This window comes from Lissotriton helveticus, chromosome 1_1 (assembly GCF_964261635.1).
Source record: "Lissotriton helveticus chromosome 1_1, aLisHel1.1, whole genome shotgun sequence".
NCBI classification, from domain to species: domain Eukaryota; kingdom Metazoa; phylum Chordata; class Amphibia; order Caudata; family Salamandridae; genus Lissotriton; species Lissotriton helveticus.
In genome coordinates, this window is record NC_136057.1 from 1,773,560,224 (window position 1) to 1,773,579,180 (window position 18,957).

An 18,957-nucleotide genomic window follows, 5' to 3' on the forward strand; every position below is an offset into this window, starting at 1 on the left:
TGGAATATCTGTAAGAAACAGTGATTTCCAGGAGCCACACTCGATTTTTTTTTTAGAATTAAAAAAAAAACCTTACATTTACACTAAGTTTAGGTTTAAATCTACGTGAAAAAATGTAATATTTTGTGCTAAAGACCGCAGTGTTTGATGCTTTTCTTTGCAGTTTGACTTTGCTCACTTTCAGTAAATATGTGTCCTGTCACACCTCTTCATGGAGAGCGGTCAGCTGTTTGTGTCGGGAGATCCCATTGAAGTCAATGCAGGGGAACAGTTTTCTGAATGGTAAAAAAGTACTGAAGGGTGGGTGAGTACATGATAAACACTTGGCTATTTGGAATTGTGAAATACATTCCAGTGTCACTGACACCCACAAAACGAAAGTGTGTTGCGAGACATGCACTCTGCTGCCTGCCTGACCACAGTCTATTGTACGTGATCAGGTCCCTAATTTGTTTGACGTGCCTTGCTACTCCCATAATACCACACTGATTTTAAGCTTTGCCGCACATGCTTCAAAGTTTCCCCTTCCTACAGCCCCCATGCCTAGCAAGCAGTGGCGGCTCCTCTGCTAAGGCGGAGAATCGTCGCCTCACTGCTTTTTGCAGTGTAAATAAAGGAAAAATAAAATGATAATAACTCGAGGTTATTACCATTTTAGTTTTCCTTGGTGCTGTGTCTTTGAGGGGCGAGGATGCTCTCAGAGCAGGAGGCGTAGTGGTTTACACTCCCTATGTGAGCATGAGTGCTTGACCGGCCCTCTCGGGCTGCCCAAAACAGCCATGCTCACATACAGTGTTCTCCATGCAGGCTGCATTACAGCCTACGTGAACATGCCTACCCCTCCAGGCCCTGGCTGAGCGACGTGTCACACGCTCAGACCAATCACAACGCTAAATTGCAGCGTTGTGATAGGCTGCAGGAGCCATGGAGCCCTGGTGTTTCTTGCTTCCTGTCTCCCCCAAGAAGCCGGGAAGAGGACGAGGAGAGGCCGCAGCCGGCCAGGTGCCCAGCCGGTAGGTACGTGATTTTATTTTATCCCATTTACAATCCCCCCTCCCCCATGTGTTGCTTTCATGAATCAGCTGCCACAGGCAGCAAGGATAGTACGAGGTTGCAGTGAAAGGGGACATCTTTTTTCTAAACCAAGCTGCAAATAATTACAGTTCTTCTTCATTTCTTGAAATGTTGTGGAGTTATATGGAAAACGTTGCAAATGTATGTATTTTATTATTTTTAATTTGGGTATAAGGTCAGTAAAACAGATTTGATGTTGCAAATCAGAGTAATGGCGTTTTACAAAGTTTTTTTGCAGAAGAAAGAGATGCCATATCTTTAAAATTTGTTTCACATATTCTGTTAGGGATAAACATGTAATTCTTCTCGTCTCAATTAACGAAAATGTGAGAGATCATTGTCTGCATAATGTAGACATTTCACAACATATTGAAACTGCAATATCGTGATACCGAATTTTACTTACACACCTTTATTCTTATCAATGTTTTTGTGCTACTGTTTCACACCTTTGGATTTCTATTCCCGTCGATATTCAGTGGCTTCCTTCTTATTTGTAATTTTTACATGCTTCGATATTTAAAAATATTTTTTATTCATTTTCTATGTATTATATTTGCTAATTGTATGTAGTTCCGTCCTTTTCCTATTGATGATATTTATCTGTTTAATGTAAAACTGTTTGCCTTTTAAAAACATGTCTATTGTTCTGTTATCTGTGGAGATCAGATCTCCAAAATTAAAATCAATATAATAATGCAGTGATTTTTACACATGTATTAATTGTATTAATGGTATTTACATACATACAGTGCCTGATTGGTACCTAAGCACCGAGGAGTGGTGGTGAGTAAATTCAGAGTATTGATGGTGTTTACAGAGCATGTATTAGTGGAACATAAAAAATATTTATTTTTGGTTTATGCCCAACGAAATAGCATACACTCAGTGGGAACGGTATACTAAAACAGGCGCAAATGTACGGCTGTCATAAATTATACCTCTGCTCCTATGTTATACTTGTTAGTGGTTATTTCATTATCCTCTCCTTCCCAAATAGGCATAACATACAGCTGTAGTAAGGAACAGTCCTAAGTGTATATGACTCACTAAACATACTGTTTCACTAGCCCTATGTGTGCATATTTTACATGGTAGTTGAAGTAAGTCAATTTGGGTTTAGGTAATTTGAGGCCTTTTTAAATGGACTTTAAAAATCCTTACTTCTCTCACATATTTTTCTTGACGTCCTTTCTTTCTCTACCCACCTCCACCTGGCATAGTTGTGGTGCTAGGTGCTACACCCAACACTTTCGGCAACAAGTTATATCCTGGTCTTCCAGTTGCAACATACGTGTGCAGATAGATATGGAAAATTTACATAGAAATGTTCTTAAATAACCCAGATGTCTGTGTGCCATATTTGTGTGGTATTTCCATGGCCGCCCTCCTGACACACTTGGGGGAGGCCCAAAAAGGAAGGGGAATCTTGAGAGTGCATAAATTATGCATGCATACGTTACAAACTTTTATTTCATAGACCCTGTTTTTGAAGTTTGGTAAATAATTTATGCAGCTCTAAGTAACTTATATTGCAGGCGTCAGTAAGTTGTAAGTCAGAAAATATGTTTGCTTGTACATCAGTCCCAGTGTTATAACTATGTTTGCATACAGTACATTAGTGCTGTCTACACACTGTATATTAGAGACTTGTATACAGTAGGCACAAGAGGCTTATGCACGCTGGCCTTTTTTCTGCTTTGGATGTAATCCAAAGTACAAATGATGAATCTGATATTTATAGATACCCTGGCGCACAATAATTATCAGGTGCTCAATGTATACACAGTTCTGGGGTTCATAAACTTGCCTGAGGCTTAATGTACTAATTGAGGGACTTTTGCCCATTCTTGGTTGCACAAACTCAAAATTGATTTACTCCAGTTTTTACCTGGCACAAATGGAGCGGGCAAAACCTCTTTGGGTGTGCGAGTTGCACATAAGCTGGAATAGAGAATGACTTGGTGAATCAGACCCCAAAATATTATTATTATAAACACTTGTAAAGTTCAGCTAACACCCTACAGGTACCCTAGCGCTGTGATACATATGTCTAGCTTATCGTAGATACAGATGGAGCGCAGTTACCAGAAGAAAAGAATTAAAAAGATGGCAGAGGACATACTCGAGGATAGAGCCATGTCTTTATCCTTTTTCTGAACTGCAATAATAATAATAATAATAATCCACATTTGTAAAGCGCAAACCATCACCCGTTAGGGTCTCTAGGCGCTGGGTGCCGTCGGGAAGATTAAGCAAGCTACTGCCCAGAGTCACATGGTGCTGGGATAATCTGCCGCCGGCCCCGGGGATCGAACCGTGATCCCCAGATTCCGGAGTCAGTCAAGAGATCATCTACTTGTCTAATCTCAAGTGGAAGTTTGTTCCAGAGACGCAAAGCTGCCATGCTGAAGGTCCTGCCTCCTGATTTAGTTTTCCTGACTCTGGGCACCTTCACCAGATTAGCCGAGGAGGAACGAAGAATTCGGGGAGGGGCATACAATGTCAATTTGTCCTGCAGTGATTTGGGTCCAGCGCCATGCAAAGCTTTAAACACTATATATAGTGCCTTGAATTGTATCCTTTGCGATATTGTGAGCCAATGCAACTCTGAGAGTGCCTGAGAGGCGGAAGAGCAGTGTGGTCTCATTAGTGTCAACTTAGCCGTCATGGTCTGAATTCTCTGTAGTCTCTCGATCGAATATCTTGGAGACTCCAGCAGCAGAACTTTACAGTAATCCAACCTACTGAGGATGGTACTTCTAACTATCAATGTTCTAGCCTGTTTAGAGAACATCGGGAGGATCTTCCGAAATGCTCTAATCAAAGAAAAACAGCTCCCAGCTGTTTTATTCACATGATTTTCAAGAGTCAGTCTATTATCGAACATAACTCCCAGGTTGCATACCATGTTGCTGGGAACCAATGGGGTAGCAGTGGGAATGGGCCAGAAATCAGACGGGAGTATAGGGGGAATTCTACCTGCTGCACAATGCAGGACTTCTGTCTTATCAGCGTTGAATTGAAGAGAATTCTCTCTAAGCCAAAGTGCTGTGTTCCGCAGACAAGCATGAAAGTCTTCGAGAGAAACAGATTGATCTCCCTCTAAAGACAGAATAAGTCTGCATAGTTCACAACATTGATATTATGTGCCCTTATAACAGCAAGTAAAGGGCTCATATAGATGTTAAACAATATTGAACTGATCGCAGATCCTTGTGGGACACCGTGCAAAATGTTAGAAAACTTGGAATGGAAATGGGGGAGGTCTACTGCCTGTTGTCTATTAGATAGATACGATTGAAACCACTACAGGGCAGTGCCCACAACCCCAACCTCTTCAAGTCTGGACAGAAACACCTCATGGTTTACCGTATCGAATGCGGCAGACAAGTCAAGAAGAATCAGTATAACTGACTGTCTCTTGTCTGCTCGCATTCGTAGATCGTCCATAACGGTCACCAGGGAGGTCTCCTTTCCATGACCAGGATGGAAACAAACCTGCACATTGTCTAGAATGTTATTAGTTTCTAAGAACTGGGAGAGTTATTTACTGACTAATCGTTCCAGTATTTTAACTGTGTATGGTAAAAGAGAAATGGGTCTGTAGCTTTTATGACAAGCAGGGTTAAGCGATGCTTTTTTCAAGAGGAGTATCACCAGCGCCTGTTTCCAGCAGGTTGGCACAGATCCAGTAGTCAGGGATTGACTACAGATTTGCCAAAGTATCGGAAAGAGTTCTGGAGCCAATTCCTTCCAGATTTTGTGTGGAAGCAGGTCCAAAGGGGATCCGGAAGAGACCCCAAGGCCATTTTATTGAACTCTTCCACAAATAGTGTATCGAAGTGGTCTAGGGAATATGATTTATCCACCGCTTCCTGTCTCGCTCTCATCACAAGCGGTAATTCCTTGGGCATATTACCCGTTTTGAGTCCATCAATTATATTACTGATCTTGTCCTCAAAAAAGTATGCTAATCAGTCACATAATTCCTGGCTAGGCAGAATCTCATTTTTTAAACAATCGGGTACCATCTACTCTCTTAAAAATACTTCTAATACTATTTTGTGCCTTTAGAATAGTATCTGCAAAATACTGTGTTTTTGCTATAAAAATGTCCTCTTTATACTTAGCTATTGCCACCTTCCAGATGATTTTATCTTCATCTGCATATTCCCTTCACCATTTCCTTTCCGCTTGCTTACAGCCCAGTTTCAGGTTTCTCAATTTTTCATTAAACCACAGGGCTGACGGTCTGCCTATTTTTTATGACTTTTTACTGGAGCTATCTCGTCCAACCTAGTATTTACTTGTTCATAGAATGTTGCGTAGTTCTCTTCCACCTGCTTGTTTACATCACAAACCTCGTTGATCAGAAATATTAGAGATATCATTGCCTTTTTTAGGAGTCCCTTCCAATCCCTACTTTGAAAATTCCTAACTTCCCTAATAATCGTTGTATTCATCCTGGGGCTGTATATCTGAAAAGCAATCAGATGGTGGTCGGACCAGCACACCGGTGAGAACATCCACTGTTCCCATTATCTGCTCATCAGAAAATATTAGGTCCAACGCATGTCCCCCCTGATGTGTAGGCTCAGTAACCCATTGTTGTAGGTTAAATTCCCACAGGATTGAATAAGATTATTATAGGCAGAGTCCAGGTTCCCATTAGGCCACAAGTTAAAATCCCCCAAAATAGGCAGTCTAGAGTGGGTCAATGCCAGATTACTCAGGACTTCAATCAACCCCTGTTGTAGTTGAGGGCTAGCTGTCCCAGGAGGTCTGAAACAGACAATGCCGGTCAGCACTTGTCCCTTTAGATCCTTTATGGAAAATCCCAGAAGTTCAATGCCCTCTAACTCGTCAATGTCAAAAGGGGCGAGTCCCATACTTCTTTAAAAATAACCTCCACTCCACCTCCTCTACCACTGGTTCAAGGCTTATGGAAGACTTTATAGCTAGGTGGGCAAGCCAATCCCGGTTCCACGTCAGAGCCAGGGTGTGTCCACGTTTCTGTCATGAACAGCGCATCTAAATCATGAGTTTCTATTAACAGTTGGGTTTCCAGGTGGTGCTTAGGCCAGGATCTGACATTAAGCAGACGACATCTAAGACTACCTCTTCTCACAAAATCAGATTCAGACCTTGCGGTCTCCTCTAGCTTAAGCCTGCCCATCCTACCCCCGATTCCCCAATCTCAAGTAGTGATTTACAACCGAATGACCCATTTCTCAGTGGAACTTCAGAAGTCCACCCCAAATACCCGCTAACTTAACAACTCCAGAATTAATGGGACCCCAGTAATATTAACTTCAGGGGTATGAACTTACTGGGTATGTTTTGAGACACACGTAATGAGCCCCTAGTAGTGGTGTGCGTAGACTACAGTATTTGCTCCATTATATGAGGTGTGTATGAACAGTGTCTGAGAGGTGTGCACACCTTCTTTTTTCGAGGCGTACACTGCTTATATATAAGAGGACTGTACAGACAGGCACGCACACACAGTTTTAGTGCTGTGTGCATGTTCTGCACTAGTGTTCCAGTAATGTGGACACACTTTTTTAAGTGTTTTTTTCATTTGTGAGTTTGTACAGCACAGCATACTTTGCTTCCATGGGTTGACAGTAAAACATTTGCCCAGAAATATACAGTATTTAAATTGATGGAACAAAGAGGTCGAAATCTATTATTTAGAAAACAACAATATTATAACTTATACAATATGTTTGACAATAGCCGGTGGTCTATGGATATGTATCTTTATATTCATGCTTTGAGCACACTTTGGCCCGACAAACTCAAAGTCATTTATTTAGCACTACGCATGTGTTTCTAAAATACCTTTTTTGAAAACTCAACATGTAAGAAGAACAGTGATTGCGTGAACTGTTGCACTTAGTTGTTGCTTCTTCATCTTTTATCTACTTGTGCTGTTGTACCACTTGTGTGTATGGTACACCAGATATGGTTCTTCTTAAAATCTGGTGCTCAGCAGTTCATTTTGTGGTTATGTTTCTCATTAAGAAGGGAAGGCATGAATCAAAAGCTCTCACATTAAAATGTAAAGTAAAGCCCTGACACATTTACAAAAAAATAAAAGTGCATGGAGGTCCATACATACATTTGAATTGCATAATGACAGAGTCTATGTCAAAGAAAAACTAAGTGGACATTTTTCTATTATTGGAGATTTCCTTAAGTCATTGGCAACAACCAATATGTTTTAATTATTTGTAGTTTTTGTTGTTGTATTTCATTATGCTTCTGTTCTAGCATGTTTGAACAGTGTGTTTTTGTGTTGTCTATTTTATATGTTGTGTTTTGTTTTATTTGTATGGTGTGTTTTGTTTTGTCTAGTGTGATATGTAGTCTCTTTTTTGTGTATTATTCATGATGTCGGTTTTTATGGTAGATTTTGTAGATCTCGAAGTGTTGTGTACAGTGTGCTAAATATTGTGTTTTGATTTGTTTTCTTGGTCTTGTATTTTGTCAGTAATTTGTTTTTTGCATTGTTTGTTTTATTTGGTGTGTGATTTGAGATTGTGTTTAATTTATATTGTAGGTTTTATTTTGCTTATTTTTGTATTGTTTTGTATTTTTGTATTTATTTTGTGTTTGTACTGTTTCTGTTTGGATTTTTTTGTGCTGAGATTGTTAAATGTTTTTTGCATGTTTTGTATTCTATGATATTTTATTTGCCTGGTGTGCTTTTCATTACTTTCTTTGTATGTTTGTGTATCACAATTTCATTTGCTACCATTGCATGGTTTGCACTGTTTTGTCTTATTTTCATTGCCTGTTTTATAAAGTTTTTTAAATGTAGTGTTAATTTGTATTGTATGCTTTGCATTGCATTTTATTTGTTTTCATAGTTTCTTTTGCATTGCCGATTTTGCATTATTTATAGTGAATGTTTAATACTGTGTTTTGTTATGTAGTTGCTTATATTTGTGTTGTGTTCATTGAACGTTTTGCATGTTTTGCTTTATTTATGTCATGGTACACCATAATGTTGTTAACTCACATAGCCATCTTTTAAAATGATGTATCTGATCTTACTCCATCCTATGATATTGTACAGAATGCTATGTTTTACTATGATGTCTTTTGTTATGTCATTTACTATGGTATGCTATAGGATAACATGTGTGTTTGTTATGTAATGTCAGAAAGAGGTGTCATTTGTTAAAAGAAAGTGATGTTATATAATGCTACTTTATGCTATTTGCCAGTGTTTCTCACAACATACAATACTATATGGTACCTTTCCTTGTGAGCTATTGTATCCAGTCTTGTTATCGTAACTAATGATATTTACTATTTTGCCTTCAATTCACTGAATTATGTAACATGCAATGCTCATATTGTGCTTTATGAAACTCTAGTCTTCTGTGGTCAGTTTGTTTATGAATTGTCCAGCATTTATAAACTGCTAAATCACTCAAAAACGTATTTACTTTTCAGATATCTTATCAACGTGACCTTTGAGGGCCGAAACTTGTCCTTCAGTGAAGATGGCTACCAAATGCATCCCAAGCTGGTCATAATCCTGTTGAGCAAGGAGCGGAAATGGGAACGGGTAGGAACTGGACCTTTCTTGTTTGGGGAGGTTAGATGGGGTATTCATCATTAGAAGTCATCTTAAGGATTTTTGAGATTGTGGACAAAGCATATTTTGGGGCCCACTGTTTAGAACAACTTTGCATTTCATTACCCATGTTATGCTTTTTCAAGACTGCAGGAGGACAATCAGTATTGTTTGGCATAGGGTAACTTTCTGAAATGAGGCCCCATAAACACACCTAAAGTAGATCTGTCTCAGGACTCAAACGTACTTCAAATGACCCTCAGTAAAGAGAGACAGACATAGAGGTAGTGGCAGTGGTAGGCAGACCGAAAGAGAGTGGTTCAATTTGAAAAATAGACAGAGATGAGAAACAGACAGAGAAAATAATTTTCATAGGAGAGCCCCTTGGAAGGAAGGGGCCCCTAGTGATTTCACTCGTTGCCCAGGTTTCAAACCTCTCTGAAGATTATTATTTTTCTGGGAGTACTTTGAGGGAGAGTGGGGATTTAACTGTTTTAGTGGGCATCCTATGGGTTTACAAAATAGTATTTATGTTATAAAGTTGCAAATGCCAGTGTTCAAAGATCAGTGATCCCACAATGCACGTGGTTCTGGGGTCATTTGTTTAAATTCCCAGTGTCAACTAGAGTTAGAAGAACGTGTTTCTTCTCACTGAATTGCGATATAAAAAATATTAATATTTTTGAAGGGAGGTGGAAAGCCAGGAGGAAACAAGAGAGGATGTTTCATTGAATATTTTAACATGCAAAGATCTTTTGACTTTTTCCTTAAAAAACAAAAGTTCTACTCCAATTTATTTCTGCATCTTAGATATGATTTTACAGTTTTTGCAACTCAGAGGTGCTCAATTCTTGCTAAAAAACGAATTTCTTTTTCCAGGTAAAAAAAAAATAATAACATGTTTGGACTGTACTTTTACTCCATTGACTTTATTTTATTTATTTATTTTTTAAAGAACTTTATTCTCCGCTGTATTACCTGAAAATGTACATTACAGAAAATACTGACATTATACCAGCCGGTTTTTATATTTTCGCCCCGTACATATCTTCTTATCTCACAATAGTTACATCCGCAGAAAACCATATCAATAGTGGTACATAATACGTGTCGCACAATTTTTGAAACATCTGCATCATGAGAGAGTACGTTAGCATCGATCAAACATCCCTCCTCCCACCCACCTCCACCCACCCTCTCGCTTGCTTGAACTTTTTGTCTCCTGGCGGCTCAATAGTGGTAATTGAAAATTGGGCCCATCCGGCCTTCTTAGGCGCTAATGTATGCTGCATCATGGGGTGTTATTATGTATGATGATGATGCTGCGAGGGAATCTGGGGTGCCCTGTCTCTCGCCACACCACACGTGACCTCTCCCATTTAATCCTCCCGCCCGTAACTCCATTGACTTTATATTTAAATATCAATATTTTAGCTATCCAGAATTATTTTTCTTTTGCAATTTTAAATTCAAATGTAGATTTTCAGAATATAGGTTTTATTTTTTAATGTGAGAATCCCAATTAATTTCCTACTATTTTCCAAATACTTGATCTTAACATGCTTTCATTTTTTATGTTCACATGGGCTAGATTTTCCATACCTCTACAGTGCAAATTATCTGTGTAGCCTATTATAATCCTTATATTTTAGCATGGACCTGGCCCTTGTGGAACAATGTTGGGCACCTTGGGTGTGGTAGAGTGCATCTTTTGACCTTGAACTCATGTGACAAGCCATTTCCAATCCTAAAATGCCTCACAGAAAAATGTCAGGCGTTCGGACTGGAGAACAGATGCCAATTGCTCACTTAAGACTTATAGGTATCATAGGCTGTACTGGGAATCAACATTTTTTATGGGTACAGGCCCTTTCACATGGAATTTTGTGGTGGCTATAATGGCTGCTCTAGATGTTACTATTGTCAATTGGAAACCGATATAGGCTTCCAAGCAACAAGCATATACAAGTACAAATGGGGATTGTTTGACCTATCAAAAAGCAACATCCAAGATCATGTGCATGGTATCTTGTTATGTTACTGGCACTTGTATGGTGCCCATTCTGCAATTTGTATGGACATGTTGTGCTTTCAAAGTCCAGGGGTCACTTTCCAAATTTCTCCAAGCTTTCTATTGCAGATCAATCAGAGTCTGATTCAACTAGTGATGATGTGCTAAGGGTGTTGTGTTCTCTTGGTTAAGTGGTTATCTTTTACTGTGTCTGAGAGATGTGGCTACAAGGTTTTAAAATGAGTGTCGTATTTTTTCCTTAAATGTGTTTGTCAGTATATGTCCATACAAAAGCTCTAGAAACAGTTTCTCTTTTACCTTCTTCGGCTAAAGCTAAAATTATTAGGGAGCTGAAGATGAGAATTGTAAGTCTGGGAGACTTCTTAAATCTCACATCCATCATCAATGATGAACCAAATGAAACTCCTAAACAGTTCATATCATGTGGTATAGGGACTGGTTATTTTCAACGGTAATGGTATAATAGAGAGGTCCATGTTACTTCAGGTTACAATGCAGTAATAATAAAAGCTCTCTTTTTTGTCTTTAAACAAACCAGTTTAGATTTAGCCACAGTTTCACATGTAACATAATATGGTTCAGAGCAAGAGTGTTCTTTTGAAATGCCATGTACTCTAAAAGCAAATATGAGAATTGCTGATGAACAGAGAGTGGGCACTGTAGACCCAGGGGGCACACCACACATACTTTGCTGCCGCAAAAAGATATTCTTAGTGTAACCACACCTCTTCCACCTTCTCTGGTCTCAAAAAGAGAATTTAGATCCAGATGTAATGGCCCGTTTGCAACCACATAAAACCATTTTGCTATTTATCAAACCCAAACTGCAATTCAGTGGCGCGTTACCGATCAAAATGTTGGTTTCTGACCAAATACTGTTTCAGTATTTGGCAGTAAGTAAGTAAAAGGTTTATAAAGCGTCGATTGCTGAGGCGTCTTGGTGCTGGAGGGGCAACCTCTCCAAATACCAAATCGGAATGGTATGTATTAATGTTGGCAACTGAATTCCGGTTGCAAAACATTAATAATTAACCATCTACAGCAGTGTAGTGGTAATGTATTCACAAATGTGAAGGTGTCCTCTCTGGAACACTTCTCCTTTGTGAATGTAAAAAAAAAAGTTTAAGAGGAGGCAGTGGTCCATGGAACCACTGCATCTTCTTAAACAAACAAAAGAAGGAAAAAAAAACTTTACTTTCTGAACACATCACCTTTTCCTTTAAGGAAAACGGGTTCCATTTAAAAAAAGAGATAGCTTTATTTAAAAGCAATCAAAGACATGGTGGTCTGCTGAGCCCAGCAGGCCACCATCTCTGTGATAATTGGGATTCCTAGTGGGTTGCAAATAGCTACCTTCCTCAATTTGCAACGCATTAGGGATCGCAATTTTAAAAATAAGAATTTCATACATTTGAAATTGTGGTTTCCAATTTGTGATTATGTAATAATTGCAATTTGGATATTGCATTTCCTAATTTTGATACATAAGGCCCTTAGTCACCAGTAGTGATGAAAGTTGCTAATCAGAACAGCATTAACTGTTGGGGAATCTGATCATTGTTTCTAATGGTAAACTTTTCGTCCTTTGTGAGAACAAACAATTGAGTTTATAGTGTAAGTTAGGTTTTGGTTGAATATTTATCAGTTTCTTCACAATCTTTTGATCAAAAAAGGTAAAGCGATCCCTGGTTTGAGGAAGGCTAGCACGTAAGAGAGTGAGATGAATAAAATACAGGAAGTGAGGGAATGAAAGAAGCATGGAAAACAGTTCTACATGGTAAACGGTCTCAAATCTCTAAAAAAACTACAAAGACACCAAATATGATCGCCAGACCATTGCGATAAGAACTGCTTGAAAGCCAGCACTAAAGTAGTCGTAAAAGATCACGAAAGTGCTCCAATGTAGTGTCATGGGTGGGTGAATGTTCAGGGAGTTTTACAGGACAAATCTGCAGAATCATATCTTTGTTTGGGGAATCAAAGACTGACCGATTTCATGTAGTTGGGTTATTAGCTGAGAGCCCCATTCAAGTAATTAACACAATTCTTGTAAGGGTGAACCACAAAAGTCACTAAATAAACCTGTGCTTAACCCTCTGGTAGCTTGGCATAAAAGCAGTCAGGCCCAAGTTAAAGTAGCCAGGCTTAACTTAGAAGCAATGTGTAAAGTATGTATGCTGCACACAAACAGTAATACAGTGAAAACACTACACAAGAAAAATCCCAGTATATTATATAAAAAAATTGTTATTGACAAACATTCAATCAATAGCACCCGAATTATAAATGTTAAATCTTTCATGTAAAAATAGCAGCAAGAAGGAGAAAGAGCCACTGCTGTTATCTGGTCCCACTGACTGCAGGTGGGTTACATTTACAAGTTTAGGTTGACCACAATGGTGCATGGATCGGATACAGGGACGAGGTTCGCCCGGGGGGGGAATAGTTCACCTTCTCACAGTCCAAGTCCTCGGGAGGAGCCCAGTCTGAGCATCTCATTGGTTGGAGTCTCAAGTATATCGTTGTCAGCAAGAAGAAAGAGTCACTACTGGAGCTTCAAATTGGCAGGAGATGCAGGCAGTCACTGTTGGAGCAAAGAGAAGATTGCTGTTGTATCTTTACGTTGACAGGAGACGCAGCAGCGGCTTATGATGTGAGGTGCAGGCTTGCGTTGGCAGGTGATGCAGACAGTCATTTGCTTCTGCAAGGGGTTCAAAAACTGGAGTCCAGCTCTTGCAGATTTGAAGCAGGAGGAGTATACTCTGACACTAGCCAAGGGTCCAGGACCTTGGGATTCACCACTTGGGGGTGAGGACTCACTATAGCAGAGGCCATTAGCAGCTCTTAGGCAAGTCCATTTGGTGCTGGTCAGCTGAGCAGTTGCAGGCAAGGCCTCTGGAAGCTTGTGTGTCCCCGTAGCTCAAACAGGAATTTAGCCAACTGACTCTTGGATTCCCTTCTGGGATTTTAGAATCAAGGTAAGCAGTTCAATTTTTCCTTCTTCAGACAGCAGGGCAGTCTTCTAAATCTACCACAGGTTGATGAGTGTTCTAATTAGAGGTTCTGAGGGTGCCAATTTAATACCTAGAGCCAGCCTGTGTGTGGGGGTTTGTCTCTTTGTTTACCCATAAACTGGTTCTGGTAAGTTCTGGCCCTTCCCCTAGGTTGGGCTCCAAACTGTCTAGGATAAAAAGGGCAGGCCCAGGTGTCAGCTGCATTTGCCAGTGAGAGAGCAGGTATGCTCAGAAGTCAGGAAGGAGGTGGGCACAGCGCTCAGGTTACCCTTTGAAGCTTAGCAAGGGATGAATTCAGCCCCCATGCCACCCAGCTCAGGACAGGAATATCCTTCTCCACACCCAAGGTCATTTTGTCTCCTGTCTGGAAAGAATACACATTACACCACAAAAGAGCCATTACAGTCATGTGACCCTGAACACTGGTAGAAAGGCACATTTGGTTTAGGCAGAATATTGCCAATTTTTCAAACTAAAGTTATCACTTATTAAGTGTAATGAGATAACCCAGTGTTAGTCTCTAGGAGAGATGGTCTTGGTATGGTGAAAAGCGTCTTTAGGGAGTTTTTCACTGGCAAGACATGTAAAATGTAAGTGTACATGTCCTATTTTTTAAATACCATGCACCCTTCCCTATGAGTTGTTAGAGCCAACCTTAGGGGTGGCTTGTATGTATTAAAAAGGAAGGTTTAAGCCTGGCAAAATGTTTCATTTGCCAGGTCGAAATGGCAGCTTAAAACAGCACTACTGGCTGCAGTGACAATCCTGAAACATGTTTTCCAAGGCTACTTTAGTGGGTGGCTCTATGAGTGCTGCAGCCCAATTGTAGCATTTCGTTTACAGGCCCTTGGTACATGTACTACCATATACTAGGATCTTTTAAGCAATTTAAAAAATCCGCAGTACACCCCAAAATATGAGGCACCTCTTTCACGCGCAGTATCCAGTTTAGAAGCAATTCCCACACACCGCCTGCCTCATACTAGATCTTGAGAAGGCACTTGACATGCTGACGTGAGACTACCTCTTCACGGCTGGCCCGCATGTGAACTGGGAAAAGGTTGCTTACCTACACCAAACTGCTCTACACCAGACAGCCCTCCCAGGTCCGCCTGGGGCATCTCATCTCCTCATCTGTTCCAGTTGGTCAGGGAACCAGACATGGATGCCAGCTCTCCCCGCTGCTCTTTGTGATGGAGCCTCTGGTCGTCCGGCTGAGAAGGGAAGGCTGAGCATGAGGAATACCCCATGCAGACAGGACGCAAGCTGTATCCTTGTTCACAGATGATCTACTTCTATACCTGTGGAACATAACATCTGACCTTTCCCCGATCCACAATTCCCTAGGGAAGCAGGACTTCGGGTAAACTGGGAGGAATTGGCAATCTATCCACTTTGCCACAACCAGCTGGCAACAAGACATATGCCTCGGTGAGGTGAAACTCTGCTGGTGGGGGGAAGCGATTCGTTACTTGGGGGTTTGCCTTTATCATGCCCCACTGGATCTTTACGAGGCGAATCTTCTAATTGCTGTGGCTGGCAGCAAATCGAAAGTGCAGCTTTGGCAGCAACTGCCCTTAGCCCCGATAGCGCTGGCAAAGACAGTCGTTCTACCTATTTTGTGAACCTTCCCGTCAGGAAGGTGTTCTTTGGTGAGCTGGACTCCCTATTATGTGTACTCATCTGTGGTAGTGAACGTTGCCACATCACCCTAAAAAAATTGCAACTGCCGGTGTGTCAGGGGGACTGAATGTCCCCTGCTTCAAGACATACTTTCTGGCAGTGCAGCTACAGTGGTTGTCATGCTGGACATCTGTACACTATATGGGAGAAGCATGCAATAAGCAGGGTATCCTGCCAACGTCCACAATGTAAGGCATCCTCCTTCCTAAGGTTTTACCCTCATACCCCTGGTCACTGCAGGTGACGGTAGGTCGTACCTGTATGGTCTGAGTGCATCTCCTCACGTGTGACACACCTGCATATGCTCCGGCATGCCCTATGCTCAATCTCCCCTGCTTCTCAGGCTTTTATTCCTCCATGGAATTGAGAGCCTGAGCAGAGCAATAGCTGATCACTGTGGTATACCTAAATAGTGATGGCAAATTCCTCACCCTCGAACAATTGACTATACAACACGGCCTCCCGGCAGGGCAATTCCTTGTCCATAGGCAGCTTCATACCACCTGTCGGACCCTTTGGGCACGATGGAGGCAAAACCTATCACGCATCCACTATTGCTGGTCATTCTTACAATAGTTGAGGGCTATCACCTAATCACTTGCCAATACCAGGCCATTTGTGAGCTCGCAGATGTCCCTCTCATAGAGCTGTGGCACAAGTGGGATGACAATTTTGGGAGGGCACTCCACGATAAGGAATGGGAACAAGCGTTGGAATTTTCCCAGCTTGTTTCGGAATTCTTGCTTCAAAAATTTACAATTTTTTATGCTTCACAGAGCTTACCTAACCCCTGCCCAGCTACACCACTACTTCCCCAGAGCTCAGATTAGCTGTCCACGATGTCACACGCCTGACGCAGATCTCACCCACATGATATGGTCCTGTCTGGCCCTACAGTTACGGCCAGTGAATACACCCTGTGGGATGTCACAGAATTGCTAGATATCCACACTTGGGAAACATATGCCCTAGGCATCTTTAAATGCAAGAAACATAAGGCACTTCTCCTTACCAAACGTGCACTCACACTCCAATGGCGGTCTACAACGGGACCATCAGTGTGGCTTGGCATGGAAAGATACGCAAGTGGGGGGGGGGGGGCAGAGGAGAGCACAAGTGACCTATATCTCCCCAATGGGCTACCCTTCTCACCCAAATCCTGCAAGGTGTAGAGAGTGTACCTCCCCCAAGGAACCACGCAGTCCACTCACACTCTTTATGCCTGGAACCCACACAAACGGAGACATCTTACCTGGAGCCCGAACCTTGTCCACTAACTCCCGTTCCCCCCGAATTGCACGGACGGAGGCCACTCGGGAGCCCTCCAACCCCATGAACCCACTGTCACACAGTCTACACTTTCCCTAACCTACCGTCCTCTGTTCGATGAGCACAGCCGCCTATGTTCACAAGTTCCTCTCCCAATTGAGCTGGCCTGCCACTGCCACTTCCCATACATGCCCCACTCTTTTGCTTGTTCTTCACTTCACCCCCTGTTGATGACATTGCAACTGTATGCCAGTACTATTCACCAGCCCTTAGTAACTTGTCTTTCCCAGTTACTGTCAGAATCTGAACAAAAGTTGTTTACCAGTCTCCAACTTTATTTTACGATGGGGTAATCAATTTGAATACCTATTAAGCATATCATTTTAGGCAGCATAAATGGATACATTTATTGTTTTCTTGTAAAAACCAATAAACAAATTTTCCAAAATAAAACAGACTGACCTGAACGGGCAGCGATGACTCCTCTGAGCTTAATAAAATGTGCAGGGTGGGAGCTGCGGTCCTCCTTTTGACAGCACAGTGTCAAATTCTGCTTAACTGGTCTGTTGAGCCACATGTAACACTTAGTGCACACTTGAAAGCAAGAGAACAGGGAGCAGAGGCAATTCTTGTGTATCGCCTGTCTGAAGGACCCTCAATTTGTCCTGCCAGACTTCTGCCTTTGGGTTTGTTGTGGTTAATATGCCTGCTCCAACGTGGATTTTAGTTTTAGATGTAAGAGGACACGAGCTTTGCCATAATACACTTCCCACACACACCCAGCACTCAGAGCCAACGTTTAGCATGGTCAAAGAATTTCACCATCTTGAAAATTCCCTTACACATAGCATTTTGAGCCTGTCTGCAGTAGAGCAAACAGGAACCGCTGCATGCAAATATGGGTAGGGTTACAATGGAAATCTTTTAGCCCATTGGTTAGGGGGAGCCACGGGACACCCCTACCCACTAGCTACTGCCAGGCATGCATGTGGCTTCCAAAGGTAAGCTCATAGGAACAATTTCTCGACCCGCCAAACATCAGAAGAGGACTGGACCTGCTATCTGTAACCCAAGAGGAGCTCTGAAGGCCTAGGCCTGTTCACTCTTGTAACCAGGACAAACATGTGAACTCTAAGGGCCTGTTTGCTGACCTTCCGTGTGGCTACAGGGATACAACAAACTGCAAGAGGCCTTTTTTTGGAAGCATCCAGCTGGCCAATGGCTACTGGACCTGGTATGGACCCTGCTGTTAGCCTCTGCCTGATACTCTGCAAGTCTTAAAGTACCTCCACTAATGTCCTAGGGATCACAGAAGTGTACTACAGTGGGTGGTTGGAACTGAAAAAACTCGGACAGAAGGTAGATTCTGTGACAAGGATGAACCTGGTTGTTGTATCTGACCCGTACTCCATTGTGGTCAGCCTCAAATTGTGCGGAGGTCCCAGACCACAGTGATCATTGACTATCAATGATGCTTTGTGTTTTTGTATGCTATTTCAACTTAAAACATTTAACAATTCCTATCTCTGGTTTCCCTTATTGGATTATAGTCATGTTGATGTCATATTGTTTATTTAATTATACTCTATTAAGTTTGGGATTTTTATTATTTGGTGTTTTGACTTTATTACTGTTTTGGCACTGCATAAATACTTTACATATTGCCCTAAGTTAAGGCTGTCTGGTCTGTACCATTGCTACCAGGGGGTTGAGCTCAGGTTATTTTAGTGACTTTCAGTGCTTACCGTGACAAGGATTGTGATTATTCCTTGAGATGAGTAGTCACACACCCCAAATAATGATCCAATTTCTTACACCAGCTCTATGTAAAGTGGGTAATGAGGAACAGCAGTGGCACCTGTGAAACTTCTCTTGAAAGACAGGCTACCTGGCACACCTGGTTATCAGAGATTGGCAAACAGCACCGGGAAGAGGTGAAGGTAGTGGCCTCAGTACGGTGTTCTGAAACAGACACAGGGGCTTCATAATCTCAAAATAACAGGGCTTCACAAATAAGCACCCATCCACTAGCCACACATATTTTTCTGAAGTTACCTGAATGCCACAGTTAGTAAATAAAAGGAACACCTACTGCACCATATTTACACAGTATAAAGTGGGCTTATAGTGTGAAGAATCCTTTTATTAAGAATTGGGATCAGAATGTCCCATGCATGGTGAAAGAGTGTGTACCCCTGCCCAAAGTGCTCGACTGTATGGGATTCTTCTATCCTTACTTTAATTTTTGCTCTGTCATAACACTAATCTAGCATGTGCACATAGGTCTAGGC

General features: G+C 41.5%; 1 protein-coding gene across 1 annotated transcript in view; it reads left to right on the forward strand.

Moving 5' to 3' along the window:
- The window catches only part of GRIN2B (glutamate ionotropic receptor NMDA type subunit 2B), a 493,334-nt gene that overhangs the window by 366,395 nt on the left and 107,982 nt on the right, over nucleotides 1–18,957 (forward strand). Inside the window, exon 3 of the mRNA XM_078640153.1 lies at nucleotides 8,545–8,659. Within this exon, the coding sequence (XP_078496279.1) occupies nucleotides 8,545–8,659 (115 nt within the window). The remainder of the gene's footprint in view (nucleotides 1–8,544; nucleotides 8,660–18,957) is intronic.